The following is a 20,000-nucleotide window of genomic DNA, read 5'->3' on the forward strand; positions in this document are numbered from 1 at the left end:
CCATCGCCTTCTCCATCCTCCTCCTCTTGTCCTCCTTCCCTTTGTCCGTCCTTCTCTTCTCCCTCATCCTTTGCTTGTTCTTCTTCCCCTTCTCGTCCCTTATGCTCTTTTCCCTTCCCCTTCTTCGTCTTGTTTTCCCTTCCCCTTCTTCGTCTTGTTTTCCCTTCTTCCTCTTCTTCGTCTTGTTTCACCTTCCTCACCTTCTCCACCCTCCATCCCATTCTCCTCCCCCTCTCCTCATATTCCATCCTCACTCCTTCCTGTACCCTGGCCTCCCTTCACAATTCCTTCCCTTCTTTCTTCACCATCCTCATTTCCTTCTTCCCCTCCTCCTTCTTCTCCACCTCCTTAAGTGTCCTCCTCACTTCCTCCTGTCCTTTCCTTTATTCCCCCCTTCCTCGTCCCTTCCTTCTTCCCTCCTCTCCCCCTTCCTCATTCCTTTTCTCCATCCCCTCTTTCTCCTCCCCCATGTCGCTTCCTTCATCCCTCCCATCCTGCTTCTCCCTCTCTTCCTTCTTCCCCCCCCTCCCTTCATTCTTTCTCTTATCCCTTCCTTCCCCCTCCTCTCTCTCCCTGTACCTTCCCTCCCCTCCTCCCTCTTTATGTCCCTCTGTCCCCCCCACTCTCTTCCCCCTCCCTTCCTCTTCCTTCTTTCCCCCCCCTCCCTTCTTTCCTTCTCCTTTCCTTCCCCCTCTTCTCTCTCCTTGTACCTTTCCTCCCCTCCTCCCTCTTTATGTCCCTCACGCCCACCCTGCCTCTCCCTTTCCTCCCCCTTTCCCCCCTCCCTTCTTTCCTTCTCCTTTCCTTCCCCCTCTTCTTTCTCCCTGTACCTTCCCTCCCCTCCTCCCTCTCGCCCACCCTCTCCCCCTCATCTCTTCCCCCTCCCTTCCCCCCCCATGGCAGTCTGGGTAATTTCCTGTGAGGTAAAAAGAGCTAATTGTTGAGTGGCAGAGGAGAACACCAGACCAGCTTAGGAAGGGTATCTACAAAAGCACTTTATCTGGACTTAGAGAGAGAGAGAGAGAGAGAGAGAGAGAGAGAGAGAGAGAGAGAGAGAGAGAGAGAGAGAGAGAGAGAGAGAAACCTAAACACTTCCTCTAATCAATGAATGCAATTACCAACACATCACACACCAAACAATGCCACACTTCACTTCCCTGCAAGGTATTAAGCTCACCACACACACACACACACACACACACACACACACACACACACACACACACACACACACAATTACTGAAACATAAGCACTTAAACACAACACACACACACACACACACACACACACACACACACACACACACACACACTCAAACCCACCTTTCTCTCTAAAAAAAAACACATAAACAAACACAAGCGTATGAAGCCTTTAAATTAACATTATTTTTCCATTAAATTTCGGGAAAATAAATGATCCTACGAGAAATAAAAAAACACGTCAGTCTTACAGCAAAAGTTACAGAAGAGATGGAGTGTTTGGAGGATCTCGCATTTTCTCGTAGCTTCTCGCGTTTTGGGGGATCTCGCGCTTTCTCGGGACTTCTCGCGTTTTGGGAGGAAGGAGCCCCCAGGGACCCCCGTGCCCGAGACAGAGAGAGAGAGAGAGAGAGAGAGAGAGAGAGAGAGAGAAATTCCTTCGTCAGTCATTCCTTTGTAGAGTCGAAGCTTTGACATCAATAACAAAAATGCGCTTCAAATCAGAAAGGGTAAATAAAATAAGTCGCAACCTGGAAATAGTTAAGGATACCGAACGATTTTCTGATTAGACTGATAAAAGGTCACTCGTCTCAGAAATTTTTATGTGTGTGTGTGTGTGTGTGTGTGTGTGTGTGTGTGTGTGTGTAAATACCTGTGTTAGAATTATTTTGCTTCAGAGCTCTTAGGTTTAATGTGTGTGTGTGTGTGTGTGTGTGTGTGTGTGTGTGTGTGTAAATACCTGTGTTAGAATTATTTTGCTTCAGAGCTCTTAGGTTTAATGTGTGTGTGTGTGTGTGTGTGTGTGTGTGTGTGTGTGTGTGTGTGTGTGTGTGTGTGTGTGTGTGTGTGTGTGTGTGCTTTATCTTTCACTGATCACTGACTCCCTTCCACGTGTATGTCTCTCCACTGTCAGTAACAAAACACATTTATACACAACACAAACGCAATCATCATCCCATCCCACTTTTCCACCCTCGTCCTCTCTTTTCCTCTCTTTCTCACCCTCTCTCACACACTCTCTCCATCACTGCCACTCTCACACCCTCCCTCTGTCAGTCATTCACCGCTCCTCGCCAAAAAATCGCCAATATAGTGAAAAAGGAAACGAAAACTATGTAAAAAAATCGCGAATCAAATTTGGCGAAAGCGTTGAGCGTCTCTTGTCTATTGTTCACTGTCCAAGTTTTTATTTATTTCATTTTTTTCGATTTTTCGCGTTTTTTGCAAGCGTAGAAAATGGAAGGTTCATCTGCCTTGCGTGACAGATGGATGGATGGAGTGAGGGAGAGAGGGAGGGAAGAGAGGGAAGGAGAGAAGAGCAGAAGGAAGGGAGAGGGAAGGAAGGGAGGGAAAGAAGGGCAGAAGGAAGGGAGAGGGAAGGAGGGAAGGGAGGAAGGGAATGAAGAGCAGAAGGAAGGGAGAAGGAAGGACGGGTGAGGGATGAAAGGGAAGGAGGGAAGGGAGGAAGGGAAAGAAGAGCAGAAGGAAGGGAGAGAGAAGGAGGGACAAGGGAGGGAAGGAAAAGAGGGGGGGAAAGGGGGAGAGAAAGAAGGAAACGGGAGAGAAGGGAAAGGGAGAGAAATACGAAAGGGGGGGAGGGAGGAAGAGAAAGAAGGAGAGAAGGAAGGAAAGAGAGGAAGGGAAAGAAAGAGGGGAAGGAGGGAATGAGAGGGAGGGAAGGAAAGAGGGGGAGAAGGGAGAAAAGGGAGGGTTATAGGGAAACAGAACGATCAGGAAGGGGGGAGAGGAGAGAAGGGGGGAAATGGAAGGGAGGGAATGAGGAACACAGGGAGGGAAGAGAATTCAGATAACATAACGAAACAATAAAAAAAAAAAAGATAAATGGAAGGAGGGAGAGAGAGAGAGAGAGAGAGAGAGAGAGAGATACACTACATTATTTCTGAAACGTAAAGATCCAGAAAGAGAGAAAAAGAGAGAGAAGAAAGAGAGGAACTGAGAGTAATATGAAAATGTAGGAAGAGAGCCAATAAACGGATCACCCCAGTCATTAGTGGGGTAATTACGTCGATATGGTGATGGGTGGATCATTAACACTAATTAGGGGGGGTGCTGTGGTCATCAGTGGATCAATTTACGAATGGATAGCTATCTATCTATATGTCCCTCTCTTCCTCCCCATCCTCATCCATCCCTTTCCTCTCCTCTCATCTTCCTCCTTTCTTCTCAACCCCTCTCTCCTTCTGATTTGCATCCCTCCTTCTCCTCATCTATCTATCTATCTAACTATCTATCTATCTATTTATATGTCCCTCTCTTCCTCCCCATCCCTCTCCTCTCCTCTTCTCCCCTCCTTTCCTCTCAACCCCTCTCTCCTTCTCATTAGCATCCCTCCTTCTCCTCTCCTTTTCTCCCTCTTCCATGCATTTCCCTTCCCTCTCATCCCCTCTCTCCATCCCATCCCCATCCATCCCTTTCCTCTTCTCACCCCCTTTCCTCTCATCCCCTCTTCCCCTTCCCCTTTCCTCCCCCTACCCCACACCAGTCACTGTGGTGGGGGGAGCAACGATGAAAGCTGACGGTAAAAAATAAAGCTTGCATGAACTGTAACAGCATCAGGGACAGGACGGATGAAGACTAAGTGATAAAAGAACAGAGGAGTGAAAGACTGGGTGATGGGCGAGAGAAAAACGTCACACACACTGTACACTTAAATGCGGCTTTGTCAGTGAAATGGGGTACTTTTTGTCCCTAGAGTTTTTCTTTTTGTAGTGGAAAAGCAACTGTGATTTTGGATAGTCAAGTTGCTATCAGTGTTTACGTTACTTAGGGAGAGAATAAAGAGGTATGAATGGGTGTGTGTGTGTGTGTGTGTGTGTGTGTGTGTGTGTGTGAGAGAGAGAGAGAGAGAGAGAGAGAGAGAGTGAGTGAGTGAGTAATTACGGATATGCATTTAGCACCTACAGTGAAAAAGAATAACTCGTATTTTGGATTAACTGGCAGTGAAGAGCAGTGCAGCGGATGAGAATAAATCAGGTGCTGTAGATTAACATTAAGCTCTGACAGTGAAAAAAAGAATAAGTTTGTGTGTAGGGTTATGTGGCCGTCAGAGAGAGAAGTGATTTGTGAGAAAAAGAACATCTCTCTCTCTCTCTCTCTCTCTCTCTCTCTCTCACACACACACACACACACACACACACACACACACATTTTAGTTCTGACAGTGGAAAAGAGAATTGATTTGTGTGTAGGGTCGTGAGGCAGTGAAAAGACAGCAGTGACGTGAGGAAGAAATTACTGTGGATCTGTACTCAGCTCTGACAGTGAGAAAGGAGTCGATATGTGTGTAGGGATGTGGGGCAGTGAAAGACAGCCGTGATATGTGAAAAAAAACCCTCTAACTGTGAATCTATTTGTGAAACGTGAGTAAATACGTCACTATCGGTAAATTTGTGATTATTGCGCAGTAACTTTCAATGTGCAGTTTATTCTGGGCCGTCTGACAGTTTTAATGGCAGTTTATACATCAGCTTCTGTGTAGGTTTGTTTAGCAGTGAAACATATAGCGGGGCAAAGCGACATATATTTATATTTTTTTAGTTATCTTGTGAAACGGAAGCTGTGATTTATTAAAGATGAATTCCCTTCTTCCTCCTTATCATTATCATCATCATCATCATCATCATTATCATCATCAATCATCATCATCATCATCATCATCATTGCTTATTTTCCGGTCTAAATCTGGGAGAGAAGGATCAAGAAAGAAAATTCTCTCTCTCTCTCTCTCTCTCTCTCTCTCTCTCTCTCTCTCTGGTTCCTTCTGTTTGATATTATAAAGAATTAATGCATCGAACTGATTAAATTACACACACACACACATGGAAATATAAAAGCCCACAGCTGGAAATGTGCACAGGGTTAAAAACAGATTCTCTCTCTCTCTCTCTCTCTCTCTCTCTCTCTCTCTCACCTACCTCCCTGGGACGCCGTGGCATTGAGTGTGATCAGTGGGCCCGGCGCTGCATCTTCGGCGGCACTCACTTCGTACCTCGGAGCGCTAAACTCTACGGGGTCACGCCCCACGAGTCGGGTCACTGCAGGGGGAAGAAAAAGAAGAATTAAGGCCACAGTATTAACACTCTCAGGCTCCTATGACTCGCTCTCACCTGGATTTCAATACATGGTGTTAATTAGGGTATTATTAGTAGAGCTGCGTTGACCATTAGAGGGTTGACTTAACAGGTAAATTAACTCTCTCTCTTTCTCTCTCTCTCTCTCTCTCTCTCTCTCTCTCTCTCTCTCCTTGACCCTGATCCTGCCCTGTCGAACTTGGATTGCAATGAGCCATCTCTCTCTCTCTCTCTCTCCTTGACCCTGATCCTGCCCTGTCGAACTTGGATTGCAATGAGCCAGACTTCCTGAGGCTTCTAAACCTCCACCAAATTTCATCACACTTCGAGAAAGGGACTTTTATAAGTCTTTTACCCTCAAGCACGTACGCACGGAAGCATGACGCCGGATGCACGTACGTTAAGCCTACACACACACACACACACACACACACACACACATGATAAAGGAAGAACATACTGTCACAAACGCTCACACAACTGAATGGCAACACAGGAACGTATAAACAAAAACACAAATGAACAGGCAGACACACACACACACACACACACACACACACACACACACTCTCTCTCTCTCTCTCTCTCTCTCTCTCTCTCTCTCTCTCTCTCTCTCTCTCACCTAACTTCGTCACCAATACCCCCGTCAGCAAGGCAGTCAGACACCCCAAAGCGACACTTGACCGAGGTTGAAGAAATTTTACAACCAGCGAAACACAATGAAAAACCTGTCTCTTTTAATGGCTGTTTCAGATGGTTTCGATTTTTCTTTTACGTATTCGTCTCTGTACAGTCGCTGGCAAAAGTTTCTGTACCCCGTCTCAAATCTGTCAAAAACCGAACGAGGTCTTAGCAATGTGATGGTTGGTGAGAGAGCAGGGTTCGTATTGTCGTCGATTTAGCTCCCTAACACCTTTTCCTAAGCGATTTATTTTGATTGGAATTGGTGAAGGTGTTTTAAGTACCTGGGTGCAGTGATAGAGGTGATGGGTAAATGTGCAAGGACGTGCAGTGCAGAGTGGTACAGGGAAGGAAAGTGGATCGTGCTATGTATGAGGGTAGCGTGTTCTTTCTTTCTTTCTTCATAGACAGAGAGGAAGACAGAGATGGGGACAGAGACAGATAGATATACTGGATGGACAGACAGATAGATTAGATACACAGACAAACACAGATAGATAGGTAGACAGATAGATATAATAAACACTGTCATTAATTAGAACTTGAGGCATCATTTCCCACGCATTCTCTGGTTCAGCAGTCCCAGTAATGCCACGTACAGTCATTTGCACACACACACACACACACACACACACACACACACACACACACACACACACACACACACACACACACACACACACACACAGATCCACCCAAGCTGGCCAACATAAGACAAACCCGCCCCTGAGGACTCACAAGCCAGCCTCTCACAAGCTCCCGGAGGCCAGAAGAAAGTCACAATAACTCACAACTCTGCAGAATACCGACACGAAACTTCCAGAGAGTTGGGGTGCTGGTTCCTGGGGGAGAGGGGAGAGGAGGGGAAGGAGAGAGGGGAGAGGGGGAGAGGAGAGGGGAGATGCCATGGTAAGGGAACGTGAGGATGGTTCTGAACGAGAGAAGGGAAAAACTCAGCAACAAGGCAGTTTTTGGTTCCGCTACAAGCCTTGGAAATTTCGTGAACAACTTTGTATAAACGCGAATCCCAGCTGAGGAGGCGACGCACTTCTGTCTGTCCACCGCATGTCGGGAAAATCTGCGAAGGTAAGAGAGTAAATGGAGAGAGAGAGAGAGAGAGAGAGAGAGAGAGAGAGAGAGAGAGAGAGAGAGAAATGTACCTCCAAATGACTTTTCTCTCGTTCACACACACACTAATAAAGAGCAACACGTCCCCAGTTCTCCCCCCTCCCATCAATCACGCCTCCCTGACAATACACGGGACCCACCTAGTCAATTTGTCACTTTTTTCTTCTCCACATAAAGCAAGACTGACAATAACGCGGGGTTCTGATGACGGATTAAGGGCAAGAGAGACTATACCGTACGTGTCCGTTTATATATATGGCAAGAGAGGCTATAGCGTACGTGTCGGATTATAGATTTTTTTTATAAGAGAAAAAAACAATGACTTAAAACCTGCAGAAAGTTGTTATTATCCAGGAAAACGAATTAAACATAACAAGAGACAATTTCAAGATTCATTCATTTCCAGATGCCTTCACACACAGCGTTTAAAAGACTGGAGGTCATAGGCAGAGGGAAATACAGACTGAGGAAGACACCTGCCCAGTAACAGAGCCAACTTCAAGATCCATGCATTTCCAGATGCCTTCACACACGGCGTTAAAGGGACTGGAGGTCATAGGCTGAGGGAAATACACACACACACACACACACACACACACACACACACACACACACACACACACACACACACACACACACACACACACACTCTTCTGATTCTGGAGAGTTACTGAAGGCTATACCAATCGTTTTCCACTTTTTTAGCTATTTCACCCTTTCAGTCTGCTGTGGACCACTAAAATCCTTGCTGTGGACCGCTAAAATTCTTGCAGTGGACCGCTAAATTTCTTGCAGTGGACCGCTAAAATTATTGCTATGGACCGCGAAAATGCTTGCTGTGGACCACTAAAATTCTTACTGTGGACCTGTAAAACTGTCACTGTGGACCACTATATTCTTACTGTGGACCGTCAAAAATCCTGTGAACCCTAAAAATTTTTGCTGTGGACCGCTAAAATTCTTCCTTTGGACCGCGAAAATTCTTGCTGTGGACCGTAAACATGGACCAGCCTAAGAACCTAGCACCAGACCGTCTTGAGGCAGCGTCAGAGCGTAATGGGATCCACCTGAACTAATCAACACTAATGAAGCTGCCTCGAATCGCGCTTCGTATCTCGGAGCTTCGGATGCTGTACACGTAATGCAGTTTTAAAGATAATTTGGCGCTTATTATTTCTCTCTCTCTCTCTCTCGAAGAAGAAGAAGAAGAAGAAGAAGAAGAAGGAAGAGCAAGAAAATAAAGAAGAAAAAGGAGGAGGACAAGGAAAATTATCCGGCGCTGCATTTAGTTCTTTGCTACCTCTCTCTCTCTCTCTCTCTCTCTCTCTCATTCTTCATTCTGTCAGCATTTCCTCTTTATCAAGTTTGTTTTCGCCCTCACTCTCGACTCCTCTCTCGTGTCGCATTCCCCCAAAAAAAGAAAAAAAGAAAAAAAAAGACTCCATTTTCTGTCTCACCGCATCTTGTCTCATTTTTCTCCACCTTTTTCGTCGCTCTTCGTCGTCCATTCTCAACCAGGTTCTCTCACCCACCTTCCTGCCTTTCTCTCTTTCCCTCCTTTTGCTCTCTTCTCTTTTACCCTCATTTCTTGCTCTCTTTCTCTTTTTCTCTACCTCGTTTGTGCGTCTTTCCTCTCATTTTCCTCTTTTTTTCTTTGTGTCTCCTGTGTCTCTACTTTTCATCTTCCTCCTCTCTCTCTGCATCTTTGTTCCTCATCTTTCCTTTTCTCTTTCTTCTTTTTCTGAGCAATTTCTTACTTTTTCTTCCTCTCACTTTTCTCTGTTTCCTTCTGCCTCTCCTCCTCTTCATCCTTCTTCTTCTTCTTCTCTCTCTCTCTCTCTCTCTCTCCTGTGTGCCTCTCGTTATTCGCTTCCCCTTTCTATGAACCTTTTCTTTGTTTCCTTTTCCTTCTTTCTCTTTCCTTGTATTTTTTCTGTGCCTCTCCTCTCCCTGTCTTCCTTCTCCTCCTCTTCTTTCTGTGCGTCGTATCCTCTCTTCTTCCCCTTCCTCTTTTTCTCTATTCTTCTGTGCCTCTCCTCTTTCATTCTTCTTTTTCTGTCCATTTCTTTATCCCTCTTTCTCATTCTTTCCCCTTTCCATTTTTTTACGTATTGTGTCTTTGCTTTTGACCTTTCGAGCTAAAAGAAAATCGTCGAGAGAGAGAGAGAGACAGAGAGAGAGAGAGAGAGAGAGAGAGAGACAGACAGACAGACAGACAGACAGAGTTGGGGAGGGAGGTTTTTCACCGAGATGTTTGTTTTCAGTCCTTTTGCAGTTCCTTTCAGTCCTGTCTCTCTCTCTCTCTCTCTCTCTCTCTCTCTCTTAATATTAGCGAAGCAGAGAGATGCATTTCCCTCAAGACCGCCCTCTGATTTCCTTGTGGGGTCTGCCTCATTTCTCTCTCTCTCTCTCTCTCTCTCTCTCTCTCTCTCTCTCTCTCTCTCTCTCTCTCTCTTAAATTCTCTGCTCGTTCTGTCTCAGTTTACTGTCAATTTTCTCTTCAGTTTGTCTCGATATTCTGTCTGTCTGTCTGTCTATCTATCTATCTATCTATCTATCATTCTATCTATCTATTTATCCATGTAGAGATCTGTGCATACCTATCCATCCTTCCATCAATTCATCTCTCTCTCTCTTTCTCTCTCTCTCTTCCTACCTAGCTACCTACTTACCTATCTTCATCTATCACAAAACTCTATCTCACCAAATAACCTTCAATATTAACAACATACTGAGAAACTAATATCGCACTTTCTCTACAACAGCGAAATTTTTTACCTTGCTTATCCAAACATTTAAATATATAAACACACTTTTTTTTCAGTATAAAAAAAGATGAAATTTAATGTTCTTGCTCTGTGTAGTCTGTATATCTGTGTAACTCGATAATTCTCTATACGTAATTCTTTATCTCTTTTCTTCTCTGCCTTCACTTCCTTCTTCTCCTCTACCTCTCTCTTACATATCTTCTCGTTCTTCTTTTTAAGGTTATTATTATTATTATTATTAGTAGTAGTAGTAGTATTAGTATTATGCGGATGTCACTGATTGCGTTGCGCAGTTGACCCTTGTGCGGTGTGGTGCGGTGAGGATCTATCCGTTCTCCCCTTTGGGGCTAAGATGCGAATGAATGTGTTTGAATGGATGAGTAAATGGGGAGTGTGTCGTCCTGTCTCGGCTACCTCCCTTTCCTTGGGGGAAGCAGCCTAGGTATATAGATAGATAGATAGATTATTATTATTGTTATTATCCTTCCTCTTTTTCCTCTTCTTTATCTACTTCTTCCTCTTCCTTCCCGACACACCTCATTGCATCCCACACTCACTCATTTGTCCTAGCACTTCCTTTCCTGTGTGTGTGTGTGTGTGTGTGTGTGTGTGTGTGTGTGTGTGTGTGTGTGTTTTAAGAAGTAAGCCATATTAATATTAATGAAAGACCACTTGCAAAAGATCGTAAAGTATGTGTATTCTATGTATCTCTCTCTCTCTCTCTCTCTCTCTCTCTCTCACTCTGCAATCTTTTCCCCTTTTCTTTCCTCTCCCCTCCTTCCCTCTTCTTTCTTATTCCCTTTCTCTCTCTCCTCCCCTTCCCTCTTTCCTCCATCTCTCCTCCTCCTCCTCCTCCTCCTCCTCCCTCTCTTCCCTCTTCTCTCCCCTCCTCTTCCGGCATCTGTCTCCTCCCTTTCAGAATTTTCTCCCAAAGTCCCTCTCCTTCCTAACTTCCCTCCCTTTCCGGCTCTCCCTCTCTCTCTCTCTCTCTCTCTCTCTCTCTCTCTCTCTCTCTCTCTCTTGCCCGGTAACCTCATTCATTGCGGATTCTCTTTACTCTTTCTTTCTCTCCCCCTCTCTTTCTCTCGCCCTTCCTCTTTTTTTCACTCCTTCCTCATTAGTCTCATTTTTCTCTTCCTTTCCCTTTTATCTCGTCTCTCTCTCTCTCTCTCTCTCTCTCTCTCTCTCTCTCTCTCTCTCATTTTTCTCCTGTCACCGATTGTCTCCTTACTTTCTCCTTTTTCCCTTTGGCTTCCTTTTCTTCCTTTCTCTATCTTTATTTTTTCTCTCCTTCCTTATTTCTTCATTTTTATCATTCTCTTTTGCCCTCCTTCCTTCCTTCTCTCTTCTTTGCTCCCTTCCTTCATTTAATCTTCTCCCTTCCTTCATTTTCCTTCCATTTTTCCTTCTTCGATTCATCTTCTCTTCCTTCCCTATTTTTTTCGTTTACTTATCATCCTTCCTTCACTTTCCTACCATTTCTTCCTTCTTCTTTCTTTCATCTTTACTTCTTTCCTTTTTTCTTCATTTAATTAGCCTCCTACCTTCATTTTCCTATCATTTTCCTTCTTTCCTTCATCTTTCCTTCCTTCCCTACTACCTTCATTTCATTTTCGTCCTTCCTTCATTCTCCTACCATTTATCCCTCCTTCTTTCCTTCATCTTTTCTTCCTTACTTTTCATTTCCCTCCTCTCAAATTTCTGACTGGGGGAAGGCCTTTTTCCTCATCTCTCTCTCTCTCTCTCTCTCTCTCTCTCTCTCTCTCTCTCTCTCTTACTCATAATACAGATACCACAGTCTTAGTATTTCTTATGTCTTGAAGGAATAAATGGATCTGTTGCTGTCTGCTTGTACTTGGATTCCTTTGACCTCCGTTGAATTCACTCACCTCTTCCACTCTTCCCTTACGCCCTTCCTCACCTGTTCTTTCCATGCATTTGTATTCAGTTGTACTTTGAATTGTCTCACCTCTTCCATTGTCCTCTTCCTCACCTACTCTTTCCTCTCCTTTGTATTCATTTGTACCCCTCTTGCATTCACTAATCTCTTCCACTCTCCCTCTGTTCTCTTCCTCACCTACTCTTTCCTCTCCTTTGTATTCATTTGCACTCCTTTTGCATTCACTAATCTCTTCCACTCTTCCTCTGTCCTCTTCCTCACCTACCCCCTCCTCCTCCCCCACCTCTCACCAGAAGAAATAGAGAAGTCTTAGGACGAGGGAAGGAAAGACACGAGGCAAAGAGAGTGACAGAGAAATTGTTGACAGAGATCGAGATAGTGATGGTGAAGGAAGGCTGGATAGATACAGGGCACAGATAGATGTAGAAGAGAAAAGATAAGAGGTATGGAAGAGGAGGACAGAAAAACGGAAGGCAAAGATGGAGGAACAGAAAATGATGACAGCAAACAGTGATATGGTGAAGAAAGGAAGGAGAGGCAGAAGATGGTGACAAGGATGGTGATGATAGAGTGTTATGGTGAAGAAAGGAAGGAGAGCCAGAAGATGGTGACAAAGATGGTGATGGGAGACAGTGATATGGTGAAGAGGGGAAGGACAGGCACAGACGGTGACAAAGATGGTGATGGTAGGCAGTGATATGGTGAAGGAGGGAAGGAGAGGCAGAAGATGGTGACAAAGATAGTGATGGTAGAGGGTGTTATGGTGAGATCCCATCCCTCGAACCCACACCACACCAACCCTCGAACGTAAACCCAGTGCAAGACCGACAATGCCACCAAGTCACCCAATCCCTCCTTTCCAACTCCCCACAACCTCCTTCCTCCCCTTCCTCCCCTCTTTCCTTCCTCTTCCTCCTCCTCCTCCTCCTCCTCCCTCTTCCCTCCTCTCTTCCTCACATTCTTCACATTCTCTCTCCCTCATTTTCCCTCCCTCACTTCACCTTATTGACATTTTCCCCTCCTTCACCTCTTCTCCCCTTCCCTTCTCCCTTCTCCCTCCCCCAAGCCCTCCCCTCCCTCAGTCACCCCTTCCTCTCCATAACCCCTCCTCTCTCTCCATTCCTTCGCTTCGCCCCCCTCTCTCCTCCCTCCATTCTAGTCCTCCTTTCCTCCTCCCCTTCCCTTCTTCCATTCCTCTCCTCTCTTCATTCCTTCCTTCTTTCCCTTCTCCTCCTCTCCCCTTCCCTTCTTCCCTCTCTTACGTCTCTCTATTCCTTCCTTTCTTTCCTCTTCCCCTTCCCTTCCTCCCCTCCTCTCCTCCCCTCCTTCCCTCCCTCCGACACCCCTCTCCCCCACCTCTTCAACCAGACCAAACCCATCTTTCTCTCCCTGGCTTTTATCCTCTTCGTTCGTTTTTTCCTCCGTTTCCTCCATTTTCCCTCTCTCTCTCTCCCTTCACTCCGATACCCCTACCCTCCCTCCTTCCCTCCCTCCCTCCTTCCCTCTCCTTTCTCTCCCCTCTCTCCTTCCCCTTCCCATACCTATATCCTCCCGCCTTCCCCTCTCTCCCTTCCCATCCCATCTCTCTCTCTCTCTCTCTCTCTCTCTCTCTCTCTCTCAACTTTCCCTGAACCGTGACCCCCTCGGTTTGTTCATAAATTATACAAGAAGTGCTTTGCTCCCACGGGCTCTATGCTGCCCCCCCCCCCACCTCTCTCTCTCTCTCTCTCTCTCTCTCTCTCTCTCTTTCTCTCTCTCAATGCACTTAACCCCAAACCCCATAGAGCAGCTTAATACGACTACACTATACAATATACATGCAATATCATTTTATACCACTTAATAATAATAATAATAATAATAATAATAATAATAATAATAATCTAACTAAATTACATCTGTGCAAATATTCTAACGCCTTTCCAAAAATGATTTATTTGGAAAACACGAAAATTAATCTCGATATTTTATTTTCCCAGAGCATTTTAAGTTCATATATGTGGATGTAGAAATGTATGTATTGAAGAATTTTATTTTATAGTGTCCTGCTATGGATCTTTTTTATTTTTATTTATGATCTTCCTCTTTTTCCTCCTCTCCTTTCCTTTGATTCATTAATACTCTCTCTCTCTCTCTCTCTCTCTCTCTCTCTCTCTCTCTCTCTCTCTCTCTCTCTCTCTCTCCTTTACTTGCTTATTATGTGTTTCCCTCCCTTCCTCTTTTCCTCACTTCCAACTCTCCTCTCATTGTTTTTCTTTCTTCCTCTCTCCATCATTCCCTCCTTCCACTTTCTCTTCCCTCTTTTCTCTACTTCCTTTCCTTCCATTCCTACCCCTCTTCTCTCCTTCCTCATCTCCCTTTCCTCCACTTTTATCTTCTCAATCCTTCATCTTTTTTTCCTCCTCCTTCCTTCCTTTCTCTTGTACTTCCCTTCTCTCCCTCCTCGTTTCTTCTTCCCTCCACTAACACCCTCTTCCCTCACTCCCTCCCTCCATCCCTCCACTTCCACCCCTCTTCTCTCCCTCCTCATCCCCTCTTTCATCCACTCACACCCTCATCTTCAATCCACTCAACTTGCACTCTTCTCCTCTCTCATCCTCTTCTCCTTCCCTCCTTACCTCTCCTTCACTCCCTTCTTTCCTCCTTCCTTCTTTCATACTCTCTCTCCTTCTCTTCCACTTTCCTTCCCTCCTTCCTTCCTTTCTTTTTCTTACTTTCATCTTCCTTCCTTCCCTTTCTTACTCTTCTCTCTCATCCTCTTCCCCCTCAGTGCTTTTATTTCCTTCCTATTTTCCCTTCTTCCTTCCTTTTTCCTTCCTTCCCTCCTTCCTTCCTTCATTCCTTCCTTCTCTCCCTCCCTCCCTCCCTCCCTCCCTTCCTTCCTTCCTTCCTTCCTTCCTTCCTTCACTCCCTCCCTCCTCCCTCCCTTCCTTCCTTCCTTCCTTCCTTCCCTCCTCCCTCCCTTCCTTCCTTCCTCTCCCCCTCTCCCTCCCTACTTAGTTATTTTCCTTGCACCTTCAGTCCCTCATATCAGTTTTTCCTTCTCTTCTCTCCTTTACTCTCTTTTCTTCTCTCTTTCCTTCTCTCCTTCCCTCTCTCTAGTCCTTCCCTTCCTTTCTTTCCTTCCTTCCATTCTTCCTTCCTTTCCTTCAAGTTCTGTTCTCTTCCCTTCCATCTTTTTATATCTCTTTTCATCCCTCTTTCTCCCCCCCCCTTCCTCTCTCTCTCTCTCTCTCTCTCTCTCTCTCTCAACCTCAAGCCTTCGTCTGAGTGTGTGTGTGTGTGTGTGTGTGTGTGTGTGTGTGTGTGTGTGTGTGGATACAATGATAAGTAGATAGGAAGATAGATAGATAAATAGATAGACAGACAGATGCATAGATTTGTAGACAGGCAGACACAGATGGCTCGACATGTAGACAGAAAGACAGACAGATTGATAGATAGATAGACAGATAGATAGGTAGATAGATAGATAGGTAGGTAGGTAGACAGATAGATAGGTAGATGGTTATATGGATAGACAGATAGATAGATAGATAGACAAATAGATAGATGGATGGATAGATAGACAGACAAAAAGATAAATATATAAATGGATGGATGAATGGATAAATAAATACCAATATACTGATAGATAGATAGATAGACACACAGGTAGACTGATAGATAGATAGACAGATAGATATACAGACACAACAATGCAATCTCTCAAGTGCGCTGTCTCCAAATGTCTTCAGGATTCTCTCTCTCTCTCTCTCTCTCTCTCTCTCTCTCTCTCTCTCTCTCTCTCTCTCTCTCCATTTACAGCTCATTCTCCTCCTCCACCTCCTTATTTCTATATCTTTCTCTTCCTCCTCCTCCTCCTCCTCATCATCATCATCATCATCATCATCATTTTCCCCATCCCTACCTCCTCCTTCCCCTCCTCCTCCTCCTCATCATCATCATCTCTTCTCTCCCTCCTCTTCCTCTCAACCTCTTCTTCTTCCTCGTCCTCCTCCACATTTCCCCCCCCCTCTCTCCTCTTCCTCCTCCTCCTCCTCCTCCTCCTCCTCCTTTTTCCTCTTCCCTGCACCGCCAGACCTCATTCTTTTCCTCTCTCTCCCTTTCACCAAAACAATTAAATATTTCTTTTCTTTCTTCTTTTTTCTTTTCATCTATTGCTATCTATTCCTTTCATTCCCTTAGTCTCTTTTTCTCTCTCTTTCCATCTTCACTCTCTCCTTCCTTTACTCTCTCTCTCTCTCTCTCTCTCTTTAATTTTCTCTCATCCCTTTCTTTCTTCCTTTTTTTCTTTCTTTTTGTTTCTCACTCTTGTTATTCATTTTATTTTTCCATTTATTTTCTTTCATTCCCTTTCATGATTCTCTCTCTCTCTCTCTCTCTCTCTCTCTCTCTCTCTCTCTCTCTCTGTGTGTGTGTGTGTGTGTGTGTGTGTGTGTGTGTGTGTGTGTGTGTGTGTGTGTGTGTGTGTGTGTGTGTGTGTGTGGAACGAGAACCTTCGTATGTTTTCCTTCCAAGAATTTGAATTAGTAACTTAATTAAGGCCAGAAAATACTTATATTCTATGTGCGTCTGTGTGTGTGTGTGTGTGTGTGTGTGTGTGTGTGTGTGTGTGTGTGTGTACATATGCAGAGGCATGTGTGGGCGTGTGTGAATGAGTGTGAGTATGAATGTGAATGTATTGAAATGTATGTATTTATGCGTATACAGTATGTGTGAGTGAGCATATGTTTGTGTGTGTTTGTGTTTGTATATCTGTGTGTTTGTTTATGAATGTGAGTAAGTTTGTGTGTGTGTATGTATAAGTGTATGTGTGTGTGAGTATGTTTGTGCATGTGTATATACAGTGTGTGTGTGTGTGTGTGTGTGTGTGTGTGTGTGTGTGTGTGTGTGTGAGCATGTTTGTGTGTTTGTGTATGTGTGTGTATGTCTATGAGTGCATGTGTACCACAAATACAGTATGGTATGTGTATGTTTGTGTAGGTGTATATATGTGTACGTGAGTGTATGTATATGTGTGAGAATGTTTGTGTATGTGTACGTGTGTGTGTGTATATATGTATGACTGTCTGTGTATGTGTATGTATATGCGTATGTTTGATTCCCTTCTAAGAACCTCACAAAGTAAATTCTTTAAAATAAATACCTGTAATACAAATAAGATTAATGAGGTAATGAAGAAACTGAATCAGCTCAATATACACAGAACAAGACTTAAATACGCTGATTAAGGGACTGATTTCTCTCTCTCTCTCTCTCTCTCTCTCTCTCTCTCTCTCTCTCTCTCTCTCTCTCTCTCTCTCTCTCTCTCTCTCTCTCTCATACCAGAAATAAACTCCATCTGTATTATTCAGTCACATTTCAGGGATTGTCTGTCTCCTACGGCTGTATGTCATTTTCTCTCTCTCTCTCTCTCTCTCTCTCTCTGCTTTCGAAGAAGTATTTATGATAACGAGAATTTAAAGGCTAGATCGTACGGGAGGGGGAGAGAGAGAGAGAGAGAGAGAGAGAGAGAGAGAGAGAGAGAGAGAGAGAGAGAGAGAGAGAGAGAGAGAGAGAGAATGTTTAATATGACCTGAATCTTAACCTACTGATCTATACATTAAAAAAAAAAAAAAGACTGACCCTCAACTCATCCACCAAGTTTGGTTAAAATCGGATCAAAACTGCTTAAGATATTTTACTTAATATACACACACATATATACATACATACACACAAACACAAATCTCTCTCTCTCTCTCTCTCTCTCTCTCTCTCTCTCTCTCTCACACACACACACACACACACACACACACACACACACACACACACACACACACACACACAAAGCCGACAAAAACATTACCCCCTTCGATCTACCTCCCTCAAAGGTGTAAAAAATAAAGTGAAAAGGAGTGACGACGAAAAATCTCAGAGAAAATGAAAAAAAGAAAGAGAGAGAGCAAAGGATGAAGAAAGAAAGTAAGAAGGTAAAGGTACAAAGAGGACATGGAGACATCAAGAGAGAAAATAAAGAGAGTAAAGAGAGAGAGGAGAATAAAAGTGTGTGAAAGAAAGAGAGTAATAGAGACAGAAGTGAATGGAGATTGAATTAAGAGAGAGCTCCTAAAAATATGAAGAAATCCAGACCGCCTCTTGCTCTCTCTCTCTCTCTCTCTCTCTCTTTCTTTCTCTCTCTCTCTCTCTCTCTTAATGCAGCCTTATTTACCTTGGTGCATTCATGGACTGCATTCAGATTCTCTCTCTCTCTCTCTCTCTCTCTCTCTCTCTCTCTCTTAATGCAGCCTTGTTTACATTAGTGCATTCATGGACTGCATGCAGACAGTTTCTCCCTCAATTTCTCTCTCCCTTCCTCCCCTCCTCTCTCTTTCTTCCACCCGCTCCCTCCTCTCCCGTCTCTCTGTCTCTCACCCCTTCTTTCTGTCTCTCTCCCTCCCCTTCTCTCTCTCCCTCTCCCTTCCTCATTCTCCCACCCACTCCCTCCCCCTCTCTGTCCCTCTCTCCTTCACTCTACCTCTCTCGCTCCCTCCCTTTAGCTCCATCCATCCATCGTCTCTCTCTCTCTCTCTCTCTCTCTCTCTCTCTCTCTCTCTCTCTCTCTCTCTCTCTCTCTCTCATGTTGGCTTGCGTACATTAGTGCACTCGTGGCCTGCATTCCAAATCTTCAGAGCTGGGGAGGACGAAGGAAAAAAAAAAGAAAGAAAATAAATAAAGAAAGAAAATAAAGAAAGAAAGAAAGAAAATCATGGCTTAACCTGGCTTGGCTTTATTTGTGCGTGGGGTCTCTGGCAGTCTATCTTTATATCTATATTTATCTATCTCTAATTTATTTCTGGTCCTTGTGAAAAATATTTGGACTCGAAATATTTTGGATTCGAAAATACTTGAATTCGAAATATCTGGACTCGAAATATTTTTGACTCGAAAATATTTGGACTCGAAAATATTTGGACTCGAAAATATTTGGATTCGAAAATATTTGAACTCGAAAATATTTGGACTCGAAAATATTTGGACTCGAAATACTTGAACTCGAAATATTTTGAACTTGAAATATTTTGAACTCGAAATATATGGACTCGATAAATATTTGAACTCGAAAATATTTGGATTCGAAATATTTTGGATTCGAAATATTTTGGATTCGAAAAGTATGATTAGTGAAACATCTCGTCTCTGAAACAGCACGGAAGAATATTACAGAACACAGTTGGTGAGGAGGGAGGGGAAGAGAGGATGAGAGAGGGGAGGAGAGAGGAGAGGAGAGAGGGGAAGAGAGAGAGGGAGAGAAGGGGGAAATAGAGACGGAGGGGAGGGTGGAACAGAGAGGGAAGGAAGGACGGGAGAGAGAGACAGGGGAGAGTTGAAGCGAGGGAGGAGGGGTGAAAGGAAATGGAGACTAGAGAGAGAAGGGGAGGAGTGGTGAGGGGGAGAGAAGTGGTGAGGAAGAGAAGAGTGAAGAGGAATGGTAAGTGAGAGAGGCGGAGAGGAGGATACGAGGAGAGGGAGAACAAAGAGCAGAGGAGAGGGAAAATGAAGGCAGAGAATAGGGGGAAAGAGAGGAGAGGAAGGGAAAGGCGAAGAAAGAAGCAGAGACATGAGAGAAGGAGGGAGGAGAAAAAGGAGGAGAAGAAGGACTGATATGAAGACGGAGGTGAAAGAAGGAAGGAAGGACGGAAGAAAGAAAGAAAGAAAGGGAGGAAGACAGGAAGGAAGGAAGAAACGAAAAGGAGAATCGAAGTCAAGGAAAGCTGCATGATCAAAGAAGGTAATAAAAAAGGCTAATTAAACGAAAGGAAACAGAAAAATACCAAGAAAAGATGTGTGGAGAGAGAGAGAGAGAGAGAGAGAGAGAGAGAGAGAGAGAGAGAGAGCAACATAAAATTTCACACATCATCCCCAAACACACACCACCCAGCGCAAACGGAGAGTCTTGCGCTAGAAAATTATTTGTTGAAAAATTGTGTGTTTGTTTTTATGCAAAGGTAATCAGGAAGTGTTTTTGTTGGGTTCTCTTAATTCTGGGCCTGAGAGAGAGAGAGAGAGAGAGAGAGAAGAGAGAGAGGGTGGGGGGGACAGGAAGCAAGGAGGGTAGGAATATTGAAAAATATGAGAAATAATGTGTGTGTGTGTGTGTGTGTGTGTGAGAGAGAGAGAGAGAGAGAGAGAGAGAGAGAGAGAGAGAGAGAGAGAGAGGCTGAGGAACAGAGGAGTAAGAGAATTGAA

The 20,000-nt window shown here is 44.3% G+C and overlaps 1 protein-coding gene across 1 annotated transcript in view; it reads right to left on the reverse strand.

The window, feature by feature from the left end:
• LOC145397609 (putative neural-cadherin 2) overlaps positions 1-20,000 on the reverse strand; it is a 108,274-nt gene that overhangs the window by 61,313 nt on the left and 26,961 nt on the right. The window contains exon 2 of the mRNA XM_080270653.1: positions 5,136-5,255. Coding sequence (XP_080126779.1) covers positions 5,136-5,255 — 120 coding nt within the window. The remainder of the gene's footprint in view (positions 1-5,135; positions 5,256-20,000) is intronic.

This window comes from Coenobita brevimanus, chromosome 5 (assembly GCF_032717465.1).
Source record: "Coenobita brevimanus isolate Jiangsu-jjx chromosome 5, ASM3271746v2, whole genome shotgun sequence".
Classification (NCBI taxonomy): Eukaryota; Metazoa; Arthropoda; class Malacostraca; order Decapoda; family Coenobitidae; genus Coenobita; species Coenobita brevimanus.